Source organism: Schistocerca piceifrons, chromosome 1 (assembly GCF_021461385.2).
Source record: "Schistocerca piceifrons isolate TAMUIC-IGC-003096 chromosome 1, iqSchPice1.1, whole genome shotgun sequence".
Taxonomy (NCBI): Eukaryota; Metazoa; Arthropoda; class Insecta; order Orthoptera; family Acrididae; genus Schistocerca; species Schistocerca piceifrons.
The window spans coordinates 389288036-389305418 of NC_060138.1; the positions used below are offsets into that span (position 1 = coordinate 389288036).

Sequence of the window (17383 nt, forward strand, 5' to 3'; positions counted from 1 at the left end):
AGCATCACCTTTAAAAAACAGAGAGAGAGAGAGAGAGAGAGAGAGAGAGAGGGAAAGGGAGAGGGAGAGGGAGAGGGAGAGAGAGGGGGGGGGCAATGCTAACTTTGCTCTTCATCTTACTGTGTTTTTTCAGTGAATAATGGTAGGTGGAAGACAATGGTGTTGCTCTGAAGCGTTAATGGGCCTGTGATCCTGATATTTTCCCAAAAGTGGAAAGTTGTTCTGACACTGCTGTTGGGCTTACAAACAGTGGCGTTCCCGATAAAAACAATATTTTCTGCTTTTGATGTAATGTGGCTGAGTGAAACTGGGACACTACTGTTTTATCAAAACGTTTTGCAATATGAAAAATCGATGCTTTGTCTAAAACAAAAACCTGTTAACACAAACAGTACACACAACTAGCGTTTTTTTTCGATTTGGTTCAGTCTGATATGGCACTGCTAAACACTGCGACACAGTCGTTTCCACTATTACAGCATTTGTAACACACATAAGATAAACAAGATTATTTTTTGCACGAATCGTCATTCTAATGCCACATAACACGAAAGTACTGAAATCAAACGCATGTTATTGCAAATAAACTGTATTACTTAAGAAAACAGACAAACAGTCTCACCTGTCATATGCTCCAGTTTCTCACGTACAAGATTGAAAAGATGAAATACAGCATTCTATGATAAGCGAAATATTGACATAAATTCGGAATTTGCTTCATTTTCTTCTCCTTTCTCGTCCTCATTCTCATGGACAGTTCATCCAAAATCTAGTCAATCGCTGTCTGCATCTGTCACTATTCCTGCCATCTTGAAAATTTAGTCCCCGTTTATGTTCGCTAACCGGCCAGAAATCGTCGCGTAAGTTATCCCGACTCTATTCTCCAGTTAGGTATTCTTCCGGGCTCGTATAATTCTTTTCTCGCGCTTTTCCGAGAACAGAGCTTAAAACGCCTGCTATCAGCGATTGTACAGACGGCCCTGTGAGAAGTGGCTATTCGTCTTTTAGACTAAATATAAACTACCAGTATGATGTAGAATTTATACCCATGAGAGATCATAAATCTGTTTGAGTGCCTTTCATTAAAAGTGAACAATTTGGAACTGTGGGCAATGCTGTTGTTGAATTAAGCCCGGTTCACACGCAACGATCTGTCTGCGCTGACATCGGCGCATATGTCTGTATATGCAAAAGATGGAGGATGCTAAGTTACGTGCGTCTCGCGGGCCCGGAGGAATCGCTTCATGACGTCATCAGTAAGGCTGAAAGCGTGACAGCGCTGCCTGGTGACTAGACCTGTAAACAACTCTGTTGACGTAAGTGACGTCACACGTTGGCCACAGCGTTTATACAGACTTGCCATCAGCTGTCGTTTTGGAACGTCAAATCAATCCAGATTGTTTGAATGAAGCTTCCATTAACATAATTAAATGTAGAAAGAAGGTTTGAATGCGAATAATCTGGATTATAGTGACATGATATATCCGCAGCATAGTCAAAGTTACATATTAGAGTCGTACGTCATAACAACTGATAACAAATTATTGGTCGAAAGGCAAAACACGTATTACGCATTGAGGACGATGTGTATAAATGTTTTTAACGCATTAACTGCAGCTTTCCAATGTAGGCTAACTACCACTGAGACCAGAATGAGATTTTCACTCTGCAGCGGAGTGTGCGCTGATATGAAACTTCCTGGCAGATTAAAACTGTGTGCCCGACCGAGACTCGAACTCGCAAAGGCAAAGGTCCCGAGTTCGAGTCTCGGTCGGGCACACGGTTTTAATCTGCCAGGAAGTTTCATACCACTGAGACGTTTGCAGCACGAATTTGTCTTTGAACCCATACCAGCAGTAGCAAATGCGGAAAAACAAATCAAATATGGTAAAGAATATGTAGTGGAACGCCCATTCCATTTTTCCAGTTTGTGTACGATATCTGTAAGTAATATGCATCAAAACACGTCGGTTGATTGTTCATTTTCTAATATATGTTTTTTGGGGATGACCCAGTAGTTTTATTTTTTTATTATGATAAATGCATTAAATGTGGGAAAGTGCATTTAAATACGCCGCAAACGAATATTAGGCAAAGCCACACGTCTGTCTGTTATCACAACCGTTATTTCTCATTCGCTGTGTTCCACAACTGTCGACGAAATTATCGCTTTTCAACCTAATGTAGACCTCAGACTATGCTACAAATAGTTATTACTCCAGCCAATGTTTCTAGGGAAAGGGGAGGAAGGGGGCGAAATCCAGTATAGTGCTCTAGCCCAGATATGTGCTCTTGCCCAGTGTGTGTTACCGATATGCTTAAATTTTGATCGCTGTTTTTCTGTAAACAAACAGCTATATGCCAATCACATCTCCCTGTATGTAGTTTCTCAAAAATCCAGTTTATGTGATCTTAAGATAAAAAGAGCTCAATGAGGGAATATTAATAGATCCAAGCAGTAAGCCTACTGACATCTCCAAATTGTAAGACTGCTATAAATGCAAGCCACTGATTGTCAGAGTGTATCAGTGGGACAAAACATTTGAAGTAAATCACAAAGCTTAGGTTAGTTCAACTATTACTTCTTAATGTAGTAGGCAGTCACAATTTTCTTCCGTATTTTGATGTACATACATACTACACAAGCAACCAAATGGTACCTGGTGGAGGGTACCTTGTACCACTACAAATCATTTTCTTTCCTGTTCCACTCGCAAACAGAGAGAGGGAAGAAAGGCTATCTACCATCCGAACCCAGATTTCTCATGCCTTCTAAATTTCCTCAATAGTGTTGTACAAAAAGAACATTATTTTCCCTCCATGGATTCTCATTATACTCACACATAGTTTGAAACTACTGGTAACTTATATAGCATCCAGACTCTGAGTTGCTTCAATGTGTTGCTTAAATCTGACTTCTATCTCAAACATTGGAGCAGTACTCATGAATGTGTCACATAATTGTTCTATACGGGTGGTGTAAGTGATCTTCCCCTCATTTCCAGTCACAAACTATATTCATCTTCCCAGAGGAAAGAAGTAACAACCCTGAAAGCTAGAAAGGTTGTTTTTTTTTTTTTTAGTGCTGTTTTTCTCTCATACTTTATACAAGTCATTTCATAATTTTACAATGAGTACTGTCAGCTGTTCATATAATGGTAACATTAAAATCCTGTTAATTTGAACCTTAGTGTTAACATTAACTAGCAATTGCATTCGTGAGTCGAAAAATTATGTTTAAGTATATTTATAGAAGGAGAAGCTAATAAAATATTTTTTTTACTTTGTATTTTTTTATTACCTTAGGATTTTCAATTTTCTGCCTGATGTCTAGCAGCAACCTGTTAAAGACTTTCAATCAGAATGTGATATTCCATTCTGAATCATAGGCAGGGATGTATAGCCTACATGGACATTGTTTTTACTTCCAGTATTTTGCAAGTTCATTTCACTGAACAGAGTAAAATTACCCCTATTATGAACAACAAATACTTTTAGGGAGTAAATATGTTACATGTAAGTGAAAGACTCCGAAGGGCTCTGAAAAGACTTATGTAAGAAGCTGCGCTATCAATTTTACACAATAATTTTACTCACATGGATAAAAAGTTTTGTTAACTTGCCACATCAGATTTGAATAAAATCGCAAGCTTTTCATAGCAGCCACCATCACCGTCACCAGTAATGGTACTGGTGTGGTGTACTGTAGCAAAACATTAAAAGTGAAACTTCCTGGCAGATTAAAACTGTGTGCCCGACCGAGACTCGAACTTGGGACCTTTGCCTTTCGCGGGCAAGTGCTCTACCATCTGAGCTACCGAAGAACGACTCACGCTCGGCACTCACAGCTTTACTTCTGCCAGTATCTCGTCTCCTACCTTCCAAACTTTACAGAAGCTCTCCTGTGAACCTTGCAGAACTAGCACTCCTGAAAGAAAGGATATAGCGGAGACATGGCTTAGCCACAGCCTGGGGGATGTTTCTCATTCTGGAAACATTAAAAGTGTTTCAATTGAATTGATTCTGCATTATTTCTCTTGCTCATGTCCTTGACATTAATGCTACCAAGTTGTGTTCTTGTACAGTAATTAGTTTCCATGTAATAACATGTTAAATATAGAAAGTTTAACTGTAACCAAGCAGTAGTTTTCTTTGATGACAATATCAGTTCCAGTGCACAACTGAATTTGTGGGGTGAAAATCCATTACTGCTGCTATCTTGTGCTGACAATGAGATGACTTTCATAGAAATACTGAATTATTTCATTTGTAATACAGATTCATAGTTTTTGTAGTTGCTCATGACTATTACACTTGCATGCAATAGATGTAGCATCAGCATACAGAACTATCCTTGAATTTGGGGAGCAGTATTTTGTCATTTACATAAATCGACAAAAGAAAGTATCCCAGTACAAAGTCCTGGGTACCCTGTATTACATATCAGTAAATTTAGATCAGTGTATGCCACTCGCCATTCTTAAGAGTGAAAACTGATTTGTGTTAGATAAGGTTTTATTAAACTGTGAACAATTATCAGCATTATTACCCAGCCGTTTCCCCAGAGTATTTACTATCTCTCTCTACAAGCAATTGATAGAGATTAGCTTTCCCATCTATAGCTTATCGCAGAAAGTTCAGTAACACCTTCAACATGTAAGGAATTGAGCACCAACTATTGGCACTTTTGCAACATCACCATAAGGTTTGATATCCCTACTGAAAGACGAGCAGAAATTTTTTGTCAATTGGTGCATAATAAGGTTCTTTTTTGGTATATCAGTGCTCAGTAATAACTGAAACATCTGGTTTATTAAAACATGCTATTATGTCCAAATCATTGTGCTTACTTCCTAGGCTCGTAAAGTTTTGGAAGATGATCTTTGTTCGCAGGAGGCTCGTAAAGTTTTGGAAGATGATCTTTGGTCGCAGGTTGCATTGTCACCACATGTTTTTTCTTTTTTCTTTTTCTTGTTTGTAACCATAAATATCCTCATTAAGTAAATCAGATGTACTTGTCAAACTGGGAAGAGGACACATAAAGATCACACATGTACAAAATAATAAAAGGAAAGATTCAAAACGAGTTTCTTACAGCAAAATGTAAAACTTAATTGTTTTTGGATATATTACTTACTTATATCCTTCATTCAAAAACTTAAGAAGGCTGTTAGTTTAGTGTCTTCAAGGCATAATGCTGTTTCATTGAGCATTGCAACAATCAAGCCTGAGATAGTAGTGTACTATGATACTACCTGTGAAGAAATTGATGCACTGGATGCGAAGTGCACTGTTTAGTCTACCCAGCAGGTGTTCCAGAAGATGGCCCTGCACTATTCTATAGCATCATGAATATTTGTGTGGTATATACATTAGTGATATATTCATCACTGACAGAAAATTTAATAATCACATTTTTCCTTCAAGTTTCTGAAATGGCAGTTGATGAGATCATATCTGAAGAGACAGCTATCAACCCACACTTTCAGCATGAAGTAGGACTACAATTACCAGAATTCTGAAATGTGGATCTAGTAAACCTAGAGTTGCTCTAGGAAAATAAGTAAGATGTGACATGTGTCCCAGATCAAAGATGAGAAAATTAAAGGTTGCTGTATTAGTTATAGCACACAAATATGCAGTGTGAAATGACTGTTCAAAGCTATGTAGACTTGTTTAATTCCTGGTTTAAGTCACTCACATTATTTCATTGCTGTGTTTCCTGCTGCCATCCATTAATACCAGAATGTCAACAACTACTTTGTTACTTTAAAATCTTCAACATGTTCACTGTGGCTGACACAAAGGTCAATAAGAGCTACTAGCCACGAGCTTTTAAGTGTCAGCTGCAGTGAATGTGCAAAACAGGAAAATTTTTGCAATTTAATTTAAAGTCCTATTCAGCTTCCTTTTTCAGGCGTGTTTATTTTTAAATATTAAAACTGATGAGAGTTTCATTACAAGACCCCTAATTTTGAAATCTGGATGACATCATCCCAGCATTGCAACAAAATATGCACCATACATACACAACAGGTTCAATGCAATCTCTCCTCTCCACAAATTTGCACCTCAGATGTGTTGTATGTCATATAATACTACAGTTAATTTTCCATATATCTGAGCAAAACGAGTTATTGTGTGTCCACGTTTATCTCATCTAGGCATTGCATCTTTCCCTTAACTTCAGTGTGCTTTACAATAAAATTTATATGAAAAGTTTTCTGTGTAAATTACCTATTCTACACCTACAGCTAATGCTTGTGTAACCCAGTGTGCCATTCAGGTGGGTTTACTGGTGTGTCAATATAATTGTCAGGTTTGGTTTGAAAGGGGTTCTTGAAATATATTCCCACATAAATTTTTATCTATTCTCAGTTGCAAAATATATTACACACTGTCAGTGCCATTTCAATGCAAAGATTTTAAATCATGCTGGGGAATATACCAATAACACAGTTCCAGCATACCTCAGAAATTTAATTTTAGTTGCTTCAACCAATGACAATTACGGACCAAGTCTTGCACTGCCCTGTTTTATGTATTAACCCGTTGGCTGGCATGAAGGTGCTGGTGGTCACAGCAGATTGCTCTGCTGGGGCCAGCACTGATCTCATGGTAACAACCAGGTATCAGCAATTGTACACTTTAATCTTACCAAGGAAAAATATTTACTTATATTTGATATCCCTTACCATTTCAAGATGATTTTTCAGTTTGCGGTATTTTTATTTAAATGACTACAAAGTTCTTCATAAATTCAGTTTTAGATACATATTTAACATAATATATTTAACTGTGTAAAGGATAATTCCTGAAACAGTAATTAGCATTCTAGCTGTATCTTTTTAGCCAATGCTGTACAGATGCATATACTTCACACTAGTTCCTAAACGACCGCTTAACACATTGACTACCACGCTGCTGACAGCAGAGCAGCACACTTAATGCTGTATTCCAGACCTAATCATGTCAGGGCCAAGAAATGCAGAAGATAATCTCTCAGGGAGTACTATAATCTAATAATGTAAACTTATAACTAAAAAGGCCATTTCCAATTATGTCTACCAAGCAAATTATGCTTTGAGTCAGTGATTTCTTTTGCCATAACTGACTAGTGAACACGCATGCCATAGGATGGTGAATATTTATACTTTGCCTGTGAGAAGCAGCTATGCACATAGTCCAATTTATGTTGAAATTATCACCTGGGTATTTTAATTAAATTTGGTCTACTATAAGCAACATGATAAAGGAATCAAAAGAAAGACACACACAGATTTAATTTCTTTATTAACAATGCTCGGATTTCCACATCACCATGGAGGTACCAAGCTGGATGCGTTACTCATTTTTTTACATGGCGAGTTTCCCCAGTAGGCCTATAAACCATGAAACAGACAAAAAAGCTACTTCTAGTTGTCTTCTCTTCCTTGGACTTTCACTTCAGAAACTCTGAAACAGCCATTACAAAAACACATTACACCACTCACAAACCTGGATTCAGTCACTGCAATTCATATCTATTTTACTGTCAAAAATACTGACTATGATCAATGATTAATTGTGAACATTCAAAAGTTTTCAAATGTGCAGGTTACTGTTAGAATACAGTTACTACACAATTTTTGATCAGGAAAAAGTTACGATGATTGCAACTTAAATACCGAAGCCATTTGTTATGAGAATACGCCGTTACCACAAATAATCCACATAGACGCATTGAAAGTAACATAATGCATCAGAATACTATAGGCACAAAGAATGAAATTTCTGTAGATTTACCATACATTTTACTTTTCTTGCGCATGATAAGATTACTAACGGAAGTTACTTACCGTCCATTGTCTGGAATATAAACTATCCTTTCTCGTCTGCAAACACGTGCTTTTGCAGCAAGTATTATCAATTTTTTTCCGTGATTGAAAAGCTTTAACGCACACAAATCCCGCCATCATACACAAATCCACAATGCATCAGCATGCCATGTTCAAAGAATATCCGCGTTTCGAAAACTACCAGCGATATTGGCTTGCATGAGAGGCGACGTCATGCCATGATATGACGTCATGATTCCTCGGGGCCCGCGAGACGCTTCTTGCTAAGTTCACCCAACCTGGATATGATGTGACGTCATTATGACGTATATACGCTTTAGTCGATTAACACACCTATCGACTTTTACGAACGTTCGAGATTCTAAACTGTCGTCTGCTAGTGGTTTGTTTTGACATGTGCGATTCTGAAAACAGCTCAGTGTGGCAGCGTATATGTACTTCGCCAAAATAAAAGAGCTGGATAGTAGTAGAAATATTCCTGGCCGTGGCCTTGAAAACACCACGGACAACACGTTTCGTAAGAAAGTGAAGTCTTCTTATGTCCCGACCAGATTAGATTGTATGATTGTTGTATTGAATGCTTACGCCGAAAATAATATTTATTTACTATCAACATTTTAGTATGGTTTCATACAATTGGTCTTGTCAGTACATATTAGATTGTAGCAGTCTTGCTGACTTTTTTTCTTAATTTATATAGCTGAAAGAGAACTCGTGCACGTTTGTTAGCTAAGTAATTTATATGTCCATCCCAAGATAGTCTTTTATCAACCATAATTCCAAGTAATTTTACACTCGGACCGCAGAGACAGGTACCTTAGTGTCCAGTAATGACTGGTGTGTAGAATGATTGAATTTCGAACTTAAAAAGAAAAATATGAGGCATTGTTGAAGAAAAATCGTCGACCGGAGATGAAATACGAGGGGAAGTGGATTTCTCAATGTAATCATAACCAAAGGTTAGTGTCTAGTACTGATTGACGTATGAAATAATTGAATGCAGTGTCAAAGCATTCCACGGTGGTATGATAAACCAGACGTACTGTTTATTATGTCATGTATACAACCACAATAGTTTTAGCATGTACCTGGCCATGTCAATGTGGTTTATGTCAGCAGTATAATTTGCTACGACAAGATTATGCAAAATACGAATTGCATCACAACATGAGCGGATACCTTAAACTATGCAGAAGTCTCGTTACTTTTGCTGGATGCAGCTTGCAGAAGATGGCAACAGTAAAGGTCTCTTACTCGGAGAACCAATGTGTTAGGTCATCATATACTCAGTTCAGCTTTGGAGTCTACTGTTCACAAACGAATGGCGCAGAGCACAGCGCTACCCTGTCACAACCTCTCGAAAGTTCACAAAAGTCGAATAGTTGATATACGGTTTCTATCGTTTTCGATGTAGCGTGTGTACGTCATAATGACGTCACATCGCATCCAAGTCCGGTGAACTTAGCATCCTCCGCAAAAGATCACTGCAAATGTGGTGTGTTCACACGACACAAACCCCAACCTACTACTCGCCCGCTATCTGTCGCTGTAGAAAAGAAATATCAGTGGCAAGCGACTACACTCCCCCTTAACGTCAAAAATTTTATTCAGTTATTTTGAAATATAGAAATGGAGGAAGTTCTGTTGTGGTCTGTGTTCGCAACTTGTGTTGCAAAAAACATTCAGACGAACCGCAGGAAACAGAGAAAGCGGTTAAAATGGTGTAGACAGTGGCTGCTAAAGCGAAAGCAGTTTTCTCACGTAAATTTACTGCGAGAGTTGCAGGGCTAACATAACGACTGGCGAAATTATTTGCGGATGGATGTCGAAACTTATAATTATCTCTTAAAGCTTGTAACCCCTCATATTATGAGAAAAAATACTTGTATAGAGAAGGGCAATTTCTCCTCATGAACGGCTGGCGGTAACATTAAGATTACTAGCAACAGGAAGGAGCTACAAGGACTTGGAATTTTCAACTGCAATATCGAAACAAGAGTTGAGTGAAATAATACCCGCAATTTTTCAATTAGAGCATTGTATGCTGCTGTCTTTTTGTCTCGGTCACTATATTCTTTAGTTTAATCTTCCACAAACATGGGTGGTTTCTATATATTTCAATGAATTCACTAACAAACTCTCGAGAACACTGACGAGTATCAGCCATTTTAATGCCCTGTGCGCACAAATACAAACACTAGACTGAGCAAACATCTGTTTCGCACCAGATTTGCGGCGATCTCCTGTCCATACGCTCCAACTTGCCTGCGCAGATGTGGTTTGAACCCACAGATTTGAGAGTTTTCGCTCAAACCTCCAACTCCAACTTCCAGGTTTGCACAAATCTCATGTTGGTGCAAATCTTCTGTCCACACGCACCGAACTGTCTGCGCAGATATGATGTGCGCAGACAGATCGTTGCGTGTGGACGGGCCTTTAGAATCATACTCGTGGCGAGAACAGCCAAATAAATATTCTATGAACGAAAAGCAATATTTTTGCCGCCTAAAAAGTTTGAAAGAGTTTATTATTTAGTTCCACTCAGCTTTAAACACTCCTTACATCGATACTCTCGAATTTCGATGTAAATTTCGTTTCATGTTTGTTAATAGTTAATACTCTTGAATAGGCAGTCAGCCAGTCACAGTATGGCGGCCCGGGAGGCGGTGAAATCTGCTGCTAGGCAAGTTAGGCCGATATTGTCTGTTGACAGAACTGAAGCACGGAAAAGAGTGTTGAATTTATATAAAGCATGGTACAGACAAATCCCTTACGTCGGTGAGTTGCGGAACCATAAGTTCTTTAGCTTGTCATTTAATTGACTGCTACATATTTCAATAAATTTTGAGAAGCTGAGATATGCCTTCATAAATTGGTATTTCCGTGTTGTGCCACTGTTTTTATATAATTTGCGCACGCATTTACGTATGTATTTATCCTTCCAGTTATGGACTACGATATTCCCAAGTCTGTTCCGCAGTGCAGGGCTAAATTAAGAGAGGAATTTGAGAAAAATAGACATGTTACCGACATCCGTGTGATAGACATGCTCGTCATTAAGGTACTGACGTATGTATTCTCTTATAGTGCTAGTATAACACATTATCGCAAGAACTAAAAAAGAAATTGATTACACAGGTAGATGTTAAAAGTCAGCAACTCTGATTTGGGAGAACCTACTCACTTCACAGAAGTGTTTGGTACTTTACAGTCACTGTCAAACTCTCATAATGACTATTTGCTTCTAGCTTGGAAGGTGATCAGTTCATTGCATTTTTGAATACTCAATGCCTGTCAAATCAGCCTACCTACACAAGAATGGCAGTAATGTGCTCAATTCACATAACTATTGTTGTGTTTCATTGCGTTATTTACCTTAGAGAAATTCAGACAGCTAGGGCGCCCTCAAAAGCCGTGTGAATACAAAGAGCAATTATGGAGTGGTACAGTGTTTGCTCAGCTGTCTGGTTTTGATCGGAAGTATTTCTCCAAAAATCTTGTCAAACGAATTTAAGCAAAACAAAATAGTTTCTGTAAAGGCCACCAATATACTCTTAACACCAGTCCCCCATCCCCTCCAGCTACAAAAAAGGACATGTGTAATTGCTGAGTTTTGTGCTTTGAGTAACAGGAACTATTTCTATTGTGATAACGTGCTTTTTGTGCCATTGAAGTTTTTCTGGAGGGGCTGTGTGTTGTTAGAAATAACCTTCGACATTATTAGAATCAGATTGCTGTGAAGTTCATAACATTTCTGTCTTGGCCATTTTATGTTACCATAACTCTGTATTTTTGTCATATTGTTGAAGAAAACTGCTTTCATCAAGAAGAAAAACGCAGGTAATTGTGACATTCACAAGATTTTTGGTTCTGTTCTTTTTTTAATCGTGTGACCCTGTGCAAAACCTAGAGGGATTTTTGCCCTTTAAATATTAATCGTTAATCCTTTCATTCACTGTTGGCTACTTAGGTTCCTCTACATATTCTTCAGTTATACCAATTCATACTGCTCTGCATGTTTTAAACCCATTTGGCTCTCCTTCTGTTAGTTTGTGCTCATCATTCTTATGCCCTAAGAGTCCAGCAGAGTACTTCCTCACCCATGTGTTATCCATTTCATACACCTTGTGAACCTCTGTTTATTTTTATTGCAACCATAATTACATTTTCACTGTAGTCTGTTCCCAGATTCATTTGTTTCCCTGTCTTAATAATACTTAATTTGTGCCTAGCCTATATTTTTTTTCTTACGGAGCAAGCCTCGGGTCTTTTTTAAATTAGTCATTGAAGTTTCTGTCCACATCCTGAGCATGTGCTCAATCTCAGATGGCATGTTTAACAGAGCATTAAATGTAAAGATTTTTTCCTTTAGTCAGCTGAAGAACACACACCTCTTTCCTACAGGGCTTTTGAGGTAGTTTTCAAATGCTTAAACAGAGAAAACTAAGAAGGAATAAATGTTTATTTTGCTGACTGCATTATACACTTCAAGTAAAGAAATTGCAGTTAATGGCTCATCTTGATAAAACCTGTTGAAAGTGAGTCAAAAATCAATACAATAAGACTAAAATAATGAAACTGACACAGTGAGGAGAAAGTTGAGATTTAAGATAATCATAGAACTAACAAGCAGTAGTATTTACAGGTGTTGAAGGTACTGCATGAACAATGGTGGATGTATATGCCAGGCACACACACACATTGGCCAGGAAGTAGACTGGAATGAACAATGAAATTGTGACTACCCTGAAAATGAAATGGAAATGTAGCCAGAAAAATGAATGGATACTGGACTAAGTTGGGTTCCAAGAGATACAAAAAGACATAACCCATTGAAGGTGGTTAAATGATAGAAAAGGTACAGGAGCAATATGGGTGCATACAGCTGCAGACTGAATTGCATGGAGTTCGGAGGAAGCCTTTTTCGTGAAGGATACCTTTATCCAGCAGTAGATGTTAAATAGCTAATCATCCTCTTCATTGTAAACGTTTTGCTAATGCGCGCGCGCGCACACACACACACACACACACACACACACACACACACACACACTCTATTATTTAGTTTCAGTTTTGATAGTCATCAGTCAAGCTGTTATAGTTGTGCACATGCAGATCAATGTTGACTGTGTAGAAAAATGTTCTTGAACCAGCCCTGAATAGAAGGCTTCTGTGATTAGTACCTAGCACACCAAATTTTTCTACGTAAGACATTCTGTTTCTTGCAGAAGATTTTTGTAAAATTGCCAGATCTCCACAAGTTGCTGGCATGATATTTAGGTCATTGTGTATGCAAAGTGAATAAGTTCATATAAAAACCAATCGTAGTACTAGACTCAAACTAATTGAATGCATTTTTTAAGCATATGCAGACACACTTATTCTTCACTTACCCATAATTTTATGTATGTTTTTAGTAGTTATTTTTCAAATATACCCAAAGATGCAGTAACAATTATTCACCAAGTGGTGCTGTCATTTGCATAATACACAGCAATTATTTGCTATGTAGATATTTATAGCAAATACTTAACTAATGAGGTGAATGGAATGATAAACAGTCAAGCATTGGTTACTATAGCTTTTAAGCCATTGCAGGCTTGAGCTTTTACGGTTCTCCAAACAGACAAACAAAACAGACGAGGGGGAAGTGGCTTCCCTGCAAATCCTGGCAATTCTGATGAGTTCCATTGCAACATCAGTGGGAAGACTTGTTGAGGAGTTAATTTAGTGACCAAATAAAATTTAATTGCAAGGAATTCACAATTTGAGACTCCTCCTCTATGTGCCTCTCTTCTCCCTCTAAGAGAAAAGAATTGAAAACCAACAAAGCAAATGGAAGCACAGCATAGTAATGGATTGTAAAGTATTACAGTAGCTTGGTCTCAGCTCCCCACAAAGGAGCTGAAAAGACAATCTGTTAATTTTTCCTAGCTGGTGCACACCACCAAGACAGAGAAAAATAGGTAAAACATAAATAACTGTCCCATAACTCAATGTAAAGTGAATGGATTTAGGACTTGCAGTAGAGGAGCCAACACCATTACCACTCGGAAGACCATTGTCCATTTGTCTGTAGTGGACTAATTTTATGAATTTATGATGCTTATACATCAAGAGGAATGATGAAAGACCTGAACATGAACTTGTGAAATCCATTATCAGTGTCACTTCACACCTCACTGAAATTTGAAATTTGTCAGCAGCCATGAATTATTGAAATGCAATAAACAATGTATTTGGCACTGCATTATTATCAGGTGTATTGATAGGTTCCTGACACCATTAATGTCTCCATCTGGTGGTGTTTCAGGTTAACTGTTTTGTAGTCTGGTATCTTCCCCCTTTTCGTTCCATATAGCATTTTTATTCTTGTCCTTCCAGTTTTCTTCAGTCATTTCACTGTACATTCTGTAGCTGTTGGAAATAGTGTTTCTTGCAGTATGTGTCACACACAATCTGCTTTCATTTTCTTAACTAAATTTAAGAGACTTTCTTGTTCGTTTACCGTTGTCAGCACTAAGCTGTTCATTTTATCCGCCCATTTTCTTTTCTCCATTCTCCTCCAAATCCGCATCTTGAATGCTACAGTTTCATCCCTGTTCTCATCTTCAATGTCTAGTTTTCTCAGCCGTACTGAAAATCATGAAGCATTTAACCAGTCATTTTCTTACCTTCAATTCTAATTTGCTGTGTAACAAGCATTCTATTTTCTGGAAAGATCTAAGCCCAGGATGTAATAACAGCTTAATGAAAAGGATAGATTATTACTCCCTACATAGAAGAGCATTGAGTTGCAGACAAGCACTGTAAAGACTACTAAACATTTAAGCTTCTGGGTCAAAGGGCCTTCTTCAGAAAAAAAAATGCACATGCATGGCCACTCCGTGCACCCAATCTGGCCTGACTGTGGGCTGGAACTGTGTCTAACGTAAACAGTATATCATTATGGGGATAAGGAGGCAGCATAGGATGGGGAACAATAGCTTGGTAGTGGTGGGGGAAGGTGGTGTGCTGCCTGCGAGTTTGCAGGGACATGTTGGGCACATGATATGGCTGCTACTAGCTGCAGAGTCTGGGTGCTGTGTTGGGTGGGGGAGGGAAATGAGAGATGTGGAAGAAGGCTCTTGTTTGCATTGGCAGTGTGGAGGCATGTCTAGTGCTGGAGTGGGAGCAGGTAAAGGGAATAGGTAGCTGGAGGACTGAGTGAAGATTGAGGCCAGGTAGCTGGAGGACTGAGTGAAGATTGAGGCCAGGGTGTTACAGGAATGAAGGATTTGTTGTAGAGAGAGTTACCAACTGCACAATTGAGAAAAAGCTGGTGTTGGTAGAAAGGATCCATGTGGTGCAGGCTGTAAAGCAGTCACTGAAGTGAAACACTTCATGTTGGGCAGTGTGTCCAGCAACAGTGTGGTCCAGCTGTCTCTTGACTACTGTTTGGCAGTGGCCTTTCGTGTGGACAGAGCTTGTTAGTTGTTGCGCACATGTAGAAAGCAGCGCAGTGGTTGTGGCTTAGATCAATTGGCTGCTTTCACAAGTACTGCGGCCTTTAATGGGGTAGGAAATGCCTGTGAGTGTGGTGGTGGTGGTGGTGGTGGTGGTGGTGGTGGTGGTGGTGGTGGTGGTGGTATGAGGACAGGTCTTGCATATAGGTGTGTTGCTGGGATATGAGGCAAAAGGTTAGGAGTAGGGATGGACGAGGATATCATACAGTCAGTGATCATCAAATTACCACTGTGGAAAGGGGTGGGGAAGATAGTGGGTAGAACATTCCTCACATCAGGGTATGGCGAAAAATGTGGTTAGCTGCTGCAGCACTGCGTGCTACTGAGTTTAAAGATATATTCTTCTGTAGTTGGATGGCAGGTATGGGTAGATGGTAGCAGACTGGAGAGACAAAGCACAGGGATCTGTTTCTGGACAAGTTAGGGAAAGTAATTTTGGTCTGTGAAGGCCTCATAGAGACCCTGTTCTCACTATGGATGTGATGACCATGAATGACTAGGCTACACCACCTGGACCCTTCCTACAAACACCCACTTTTCTGAACTGAACTCTCCTCCCTCCCACCCCCCACCCCCACCCCACCCCTCCATCTGCCCCTCCAACATCCAACACACTGTTCAGAGTCTGCACCTAGCAGCCCTATCCTGTTCTCCCCACATTCCTGGTTGTTCTCACAGACAGCACAACAGCTGTCCTCAACCCCTACCATGATCCCTTGCCTTCTCTGCCCCGTAACCTTACTTCACCAGCCACTTCACTCGAATTGCTGTTTACATCAGATGCAGTTCCCATTTGCAGCCAGGGTGCAGTGGATGGTGGCAGGAAAACTACCATGGTTTACAGTTACGATAATCTACAGCTACAGTAGTTTCACAACTCTATGTGCAAGGCATCTTCAGTGGCAGATTTCGTGGCTTTTCATCTACATGTTGTTTTTCTTCCTTTGTTACCATTCTTCGTCTTATAACTGCCATTTGAAATTTTATTTCCATACTTCACAGCACTGAGAACTGAACTGTAGTGTTCAGTTCCTAGTGCTGGTGGGGGGCGGAAATAAAGATAGCAGTAACAAAGGAATAAAAACACAACATGCAGGTCAATATCCATGAAATCTGCTACTGAAGATGCCTCGCAAAGAATAGAAGGGAAATGGGTATGGCACCAAAAAATTTTTCATTTGGTTGTGGCTAGACGATCCCAAAGTAAAAATTATTAATATACTGTAATGTTATATGGAACTAAGGAGTACAAGACTACAAAGTTTTTGCTTTTTCTATATTTTTTTCTGTTGTTCGATAACTTGTTCCTGAGAGATACTGGTGCTATTTAAAGTATTGTTATACACCTTAATTTAAGCAAGGTTAAATATGGAAGGACATTCCCTTACCTCTGTTAAGCAAATCAGTCTTAAGATGTAGGGATATGAATGTTGGAAGATGCCTATTTTTCACAAGCCTTTTTGTAAAATATATTTACTCTGATTCATTTTTCAGGGACAAATGGAACTGAAAGAAACTGTACAGATTTGGAAGCAGAAAGGCCATGTGATGGCTTACTTTAAAGAAACACATGAACCAAAACCAACAGATTTTCTTTCAAAATTCTTTGCTGGCCACCAGTGAAATGTTTGTAGTTTTGTAAAAATATTTGTAGACGTGTATATATAAATTAAATTTTACACAAGTCATTTGTCTTTCATTGATGGGAAGATTCCAAAGATGTATGCAAATAAAATACTAAGTGTGGATCTCTTTTAAGGTTTGTGATGCACAGTATGAATTGTTTTCTTTCAATTAGTGTCTCACTTTGCAATTTCGATCCTTTACTTGGTAACAGTCACTATATTATTTATTCTTGTGAATTTGTACCTCTCACTCTATTAGTTTTTACTCAAGTGTATTGCTGCCTATTGAGAAGTACTTGTTACTACTGTTGGTTCTACTTACTTTCCTGTTTTATTACTTGGTTGGTATAGGAATGTGCATGAGATCCCTCAAGTTTTCTTTGTGTGATTAACAGTACGGTTTAGGGTGTCCAGC

At 38.7% G+C, this 17383-nt stretch overlaps 1 protein-coding gene across 1 annotated transcript; it reads left to right on the top strand.

Annotated features, from left to right (window-relative positions):
- The first annotated feature begins 10278 nt into the window (after positions 1 to 10278).
- Positions 10279 to 17031, top strand: LOC124711181 (NADH dehydrogenase [ubiquinone] 1 alpha subcomplex subunit 6). Its single transcript, XM_047241112.1, has 3 exons — positions 10279 to 10616; positions 10784 to 10899; positions 16838 to 17031. Exons 1-3 carry the CDS (start codon positions 10487 to 10489, stop codon positions 16964 to 16966), a joined length of 375 nt encoding a protein of 124 aa, XP_047097068.1. The 5' UTR covers positions 10279 to 10486; the 3' UTR covers positions 16967 to 17031.
- Positions 17032 to 17383: the final 352 nt, after the last annotated feature.